Below are 6,283 nucleotides of genomic sequence, written 5' to 3'. Positions count from 1 at the left end.
GGAACTTAACAACTCTGCGATCTGGCATCACTGGTATTGTTTGAGCAAAGCAATGAGAGAAAAGTTAGTGATTTATCGGAAAATTCTACCGGATAGAGGAAAATAGAGTGTTTGTGCATTTATTTTGCTTTGCGGTGAGCTGGAGGAGGTATAAAATGCATTTCCCTAACTCTTTATTGGCAAATGCAAAAAAGTGACACGGAGTGTGCTAAAACATAGTGGATTCTTTGGTGCAGTGCAGCGGCACAATAACTGCATTCGTTACTACAACGGCGCTTGTTGACGGAGTCGATAGTGATAGTGTTGTTAATACAAGGCGGTGATTTAGAATTCAGTTTTTGCTTGTTGCGGTTGTGTAAGGAAAAAAATAGAGAAAAACAAATATTGATAGCAGTCGCAGCGCTGTAACAGAGTTAGCGGCAGAGAGCAGTAAAAAAGTGTGTATCATTAAAGGGGACTACGTGACCTGCTAGCTGCTAACATGAGAAAGCGCACGTCCGATTACTATAGCTCCGATACAGAACAAATGGTGGCCTCTGAAGATATAGGAGCTAAGGCTCTTTCAATAGATGGATATCAAGATATATATTTGATGCGTCCGCAGCCAAAGTTGACCTTTGATAGTAGTTTCAAAGAAGCCAAACATTTCTATGATACTGGTGATGAAGAGGTAAGATCATATTTGGTATTGTGATGTAGACAAGTTATGATTAGAGCAAATTATCTAGGGCTAGATGTGTTGGTGGTGTAAGATTGTGTGTTTATGGGTAAACATGTATACATAAAAGTAGGTCACGTATGATTTTCTAATCTGGCTTTATAATAAAACCGACTAATTGATGCAATTCTTACATATGTATGTATATTTATGAATAAATATATTTTCGAATCTGGGTTTCCAGGTGCAACAATTGTTGTTGAAGGAATGTAGACTTATATATGAGTGCAAATTGTGTCGCAATATGTTCCGTAGTCTGTCGCAGTTCATCGGTCATAAAAGAGAATTCTGTCGCAGCGCAGTTCACTGCGACGGTCCCATATCTGAGGGCGATAAATACAATGGATTCGCCGTAAGTAACTGGCTCAATGTACTAATTATTTATAAAATGGCGTTGATGTACATTTAATCTTTTTTTCTTTATTTACTTTTCTTTCACAGAGCGATGAAATGGTGACCAAAGAAATTGCTAGAAATAAAAATAGAAGATGTGAATCTGGTTTGCAAATAACTGATGAGTATGTGCAACAGACCAGAACACTTTGTGAAAGTAATGAACTTATAGATGAACAAATTTCTGGTAATTTTATATCAAATATTCTTAGTTATACATACACATAGTGAACATAACCTATGTACACATAATATATTTATGTATGTAAATATGTATATATGTATGTAATGTACATCTGTATACTTATATGGTATGGTATTGGTGTGCCCAACTTAGCTGGGGGTAGTGTTGGTACAATCGTTTGTGATTTTATTTGTGTGTAATACAGGTGTATGTATGCATGCACACAAATGTGCAAGGTATATATAGAATGTCATCAGCAAGAGTTGTAATTATTATGCTCTTCGACAAGATTTTTGTGAAAAACGATTTTTCAAAAGTGTAGTCAATTCAGGAAAAAATGTATCTGGTAATCAATTGAAAAAAATGTATTGTGATTTGCATTCAAAAACATAAAAGCTAAAAATTTTTTTCCCGCAAATCAAATTATGAAATATTACTCTTCATCTTTATTTTCATGATATAATATAGGTGTGTTATAGTTGAGACTTGAATCAAGGGTGAATCATAATACTGGTATACATATAATACAATTACGATACTTACAAATTAAAATTTTATGAGCGTTCATTCTATAAGTTAATACATATTTTTTTCTTGGTTTTTAGGAATTTGCACGAAACAAGCGTTGGCGCAAATCGAAAATGAGAAAATAAAAACAGTACTATCCTGTCCGCAGGAGCATTGTATGTTGAATTTTTCAAACACCAAAGAACTTGAATTGCATTTCTCTCAAGATCACACGTACGTGAATTGTGATAACACATTTCCCTCATGTTAAATATTAAAAAATATAATTTTCTTTATAGCAAATCTATGGTATTTACCAATTTTGCTGAACAAAGAGTGGACAATCAAAAACAAATACTTTCTGATGCAGTTGTCCACACCAGAGCGCAGGAAATAAAAACTAACTGTCTTACCTGCGAACACTGCAGAAAAACTTTTGAACGCGGCGACGCTCTGTCCACACATCTTTTACATTGTCCAGTTAAACATAACATACTAAGTAAAACTCTTGCCTCGAAAAATATTGACAATGTTGCATCAAAGCGCATCAAATTGCAAGTAATGACAACAGAAGAGGTTTGCATTGGCATGGAAGCGCATGAAAAGGGTCAAGATGTGGCGAATGTATTGGATAATATTACAACGGATATGCAAGATGCTGTAACTGTGAAGCAGGAGTATGTTGCTTTAGAGAGCAGCACAACGGGAAACACAAGCGCTACAGCAAAGAAGAGGAAATTGAAGAATCGGAGAGCTTTCACAAGTGCGTACAAATTATATTAACCAATTTGCACAAAATTAATCACAACATAAAATATAATTTTGCAAATAAAAATTAAATCCATTTTTACAGATAAAGTTGCCGCGTCTATCGATCCACCAAAAGGGGTTGAAGAGAATATGCCAATAAAACAGGAAATTTGTAATGAAGAATCACGCACACATGCCAAAATTAAAACTGAAAGCAGTATTGGCAGTGACGGCAGTGATTTAGAGCCAAAGAAATTGCTCTCCACTTGCAGCTATTGTGGGAAGTCGTTTGAACGACGTGCTGCCTTATCGACACATCTGCAACATTGTCCGGTGAAGTATAGCGTCATGGAGAAGAGCACAATTTATGGCATGAGCATATGTTCGAAACGTACGAAATTGCATTCGTCGTCGGAGAAACCAATAAAAGACACACGCCAACAAAATATTACACCTATGGTTACCGAAGATCCTGATACTGAACTCTTAAATGAAATGTTTGCAAATTTGGGCAGACAGACTTTTGGCGTGGGCTTGCAGACGGTTACAATTGATCACGATGACACGACGGCTTCCGGCACTGATGATGCTAAGGAGGTGGACGACCTAGAAGACATTGGACAAATAAAAACATCGACTCAGCTAAATGAAAATTTGCTGTTAGATCAAAGTGTAGGTGGTGCTGAACATTCCATTAGCACAACCACAGCAATTGACAGCTCGCCTGACGCACATGGGGAGGATGACGCGGAGAAAAAGTCTTGCCGCCGTGTGCGTTCAGCGCCATTGGAAAAACGTTTACTATGCCGTTGCAAGATATGTTACAAACAATTTAACGCGCTGAGTAACTTGCGTCGGCACATATCTATGTTTCACTATCGGGCTCAGCGTTTCGGTTGCACTTTGTGCGATTATCGCGCTTTTCGGCGCTACGACATTGTCAACCACTTGGGCAATACTCACGGCATGAAAGGAGATCCCGAAGCGATGTCCATTGAATTCGTTTCGGAACACGAAGTAAATTATAGTCGCGAAGATGTTGAGGGTGACATTGTTGTGCTTGACGAAGACATTGATGAAACGAGTGTGATCAATGAGTCAACTGAAGATGTTGAAAATAGCGTTGAAACAAGGCAGAATTTAAAACGCTTAAAGCATAACAAAACTATTTCGATCTCAAGTGGGCTTAACTCTGGGTTAACTAAGCTTACACGACAGAAAGTCAAACGGTCACAATCGCAGCATGAAACATGCACGGGTGGCGGTGTTAAAACTCCGGCAAGGCGTCCCATACGGAACCGCATTAAGCCGGAGAATAAAGACTTCGTCTATGATCTCTCCAGTTTGGTTAAGAAGGAGAACAATGATGTACAAAACGACACTATACGCAGTCTTAGACGTCGCAATACAATGAATGTCAGTACAATCGAACCTGCCACGCATTGCTTAGAATCACTACTCGGTCACGCAGACAGTTGGGATCAAATACGTGGCGCTGCACAGCGTTTGGCTGCGTCCGCCATAAGTAGCGGTGCGGCGACGTCTGACACTCAACCAGAATTGCCAACGGAAAGACCACAAATGCGTCAGCGCTTGATTTCAACACATCGGCCGGACAATCATTCAGTTCCAGTGATCGAGGCCAGCGAATTGGAAGCCGCGCGTCTACAGTCCACACTACTGGAGGATGCATTCCTCGAGAAAGTGGCTAAAGCATCGTCAACATCGTTTAAAATTAAACCATTATTATCACTGCATACCAGCACATTGAATAGGTTGCTGAAAAAAGTCGACTCCTCGCTGCATCAACACGCCAATGGCAAATCGTCGCCCAGCGACACATCCTGTAGTGATGAGAATGTCATCAACAGCCTGCATATTTCCCCGCCTCCGTCTATTCCACGAGCAAATGCTCCACCACCCACGCCGCGCAAACGCATCTCTATGCTGGACCGCCTGCGCGACAACACATTCAAGTACCGCGACAACCTACTACGCTCTGCATTGGAGAACTAAGAGCGCGGAAATGTATAATTAGTTTTTATAATTATATTTATTAGACTACTTTAGATTATGTGTATCAATTAAATTTTAGTAGTACCTAACTATATTACCGCCACCTACCTATACACCCACACAAACACATACATACATCTGCATGAATTTTCATGCTTTGCAACTTAATTGCCTGCTAGTTTCTTTCAGTGGGTTTGTTTCGTAAATTCCATTGCAGTTTTATGTACGAGGTCTCAAATATTTAAATACATACGTATGTTTAGTTTGTAGTCGTACATACACACTTACATTAGTATTAGTGTAATGCAAAGATGTACAATACATGTACCTTGTACACTCAAACGAAATTATTGTTCATTATTTCGTGTGAGAGAAGCCTTACAAAATAAAATAATGGTAAAAAATAAACACTTTGATTTTTATTAAATTTGAGGTTATGTTCGTAATTATTTAGCTGGAGTTATTATTAAAGAATGTACTAAGTTATGGAGGGTTAAGGCCATAAGAAAATATATGATAAGATGATAAATAAGGTAAATAAGTATAAAAAAAATTACCCAAATTATTTTAGGTACATTTATGTTATTGTTGTTGGCGCAAACACTTATTATTTGGAAGAATGAGTTGGCGGTTCTTGGTTGGCTAAGAAACATTTTTTTTAACGTAATGTAAAAGCGAGCTGCGTAAGTTGTCGTAATTTCCCCGTTTCCACGACAGTTGGGTCTACACAACCGGAAGGGGTCTGGATTTTTATCTGACCAAGGGTTGTCAACTAGACAGAATTCCTCCAAGTTATTTCAGTGATGTTTTTCTACCTCTACAACAACAATATATACATATGTATATCTGAGTCCGTTCTGGTTACTTAGACCAAACTATTGAGATATGATATGTAAGGTGTAGTAGGTATGCAGTTTCAAAAGAATGTGTCAACAAAAACATGGAGGGAACTGGAAATTGGCTGAATAAATGACTTCTTCTGCTTATGTGTAGTCCAAGCGCTCTGATAATTCTGAGGCCATTTGTTCCTTAACAGTCATAACTGAAAGTTAACTTTCTAAAAAGCTCCAGGTCTCACGTATTCCTCAAATTTTTCTATTTATTTACGACCTATAAAACATTTTAAAATACAACTTTTAGAAAAATGTTATAAAGAAGTAAGGAAGGGCCAAGTTCGGGTGCAACCAGACATTATAACAATAACCAAGGCCCTAGAAATGCTTTGTGGTGTGCATCGTCACGTTTAAATTATTTCTTGGTTTGTGTACTGGAAAGTGAAAGAATCAAATGGAATTTAAAATTGTGTTATATGAGAAGTAGGCGTGGTTGCAGTCCGCTTTCGCCTATTTTCGCACTGTGATAAAGGAATATGAGAAGAATGTCACGTACTAAATTTAGTCAAAAGCGATTTGACGGGTCCCGAGGTATGCGGTCGATGCCCCGTTCATCGTCCAATTTTACCACCGGCTCCCATAAAGCCTTCTGATACCATGTCGGAAATTTAATGTCTCTGGCGTATTTAGTTAATGTCTTATTGCGTTTTTTATTAGATTTTAACACTACCTTTATATGGAGGGTGAGCGGGGTTATCTTTCCATTTCATTCATTTTCACACTTTCGGTAAGAGTTCTTATAATTTTTATACTAGGCAAATTTGGTTGTAACTTTAGTGATTTATGAGATATATACATTAAACTTACGGCGTCACACCCTCC

The 6,283-nt window shown here is 38.1% G+C and overlaps 1 protein-coding gene across 1 annotated transcript; it reads left to right on the top strand.

Annotated features, from left to right (window-relative positions):
- Positions 1–4,976, top strand: LOC108969845. The gene is made up of 6 exons (XM_018934824.1): positions 1–670; positions 903–1,070; positions 1,160–1,298; positions 1,901–2,036; positions 2,102–2,565; positions 2,656–4,976. Exons 1-6 carry the CDS (start codon positions 482–484, stop codon positions 4,566–4,568), a joined length of 3,009 nt encoding a protein of 1,002 aa, XP_018790369.1. The 5' UTR covers positions 1–481; the 3' UTR covers positions 4,569–4,976.
- The last annotated feature ends 1,307 nt before the right edge of the window (positions 4,977–6,283 follow it).

This window comes from Bactrocera latifrons, unplaced genomic scaffold (genome assembly GCF_001853355.1).
Source record: "Bactrocera latifrons isolate USDA-ARS-PBARC rearing strain unplaced genomic scaffold, ASM185335v1 scaffold_267, whole genome shotgun sequence".
Classification (NCBI taxonomy): domain Eukaryota; kingdom Metazoa; phylum Arthropoda; class Insecta; order Diptera; family Tephritidae; genus Bactrocera; species Bactrocera latifrons.
The sequence above is the reverse complement of the archived record's forward strand: the minus strand, read 5'-3'. Positions and strand labels throughout refer to the sequence as shown.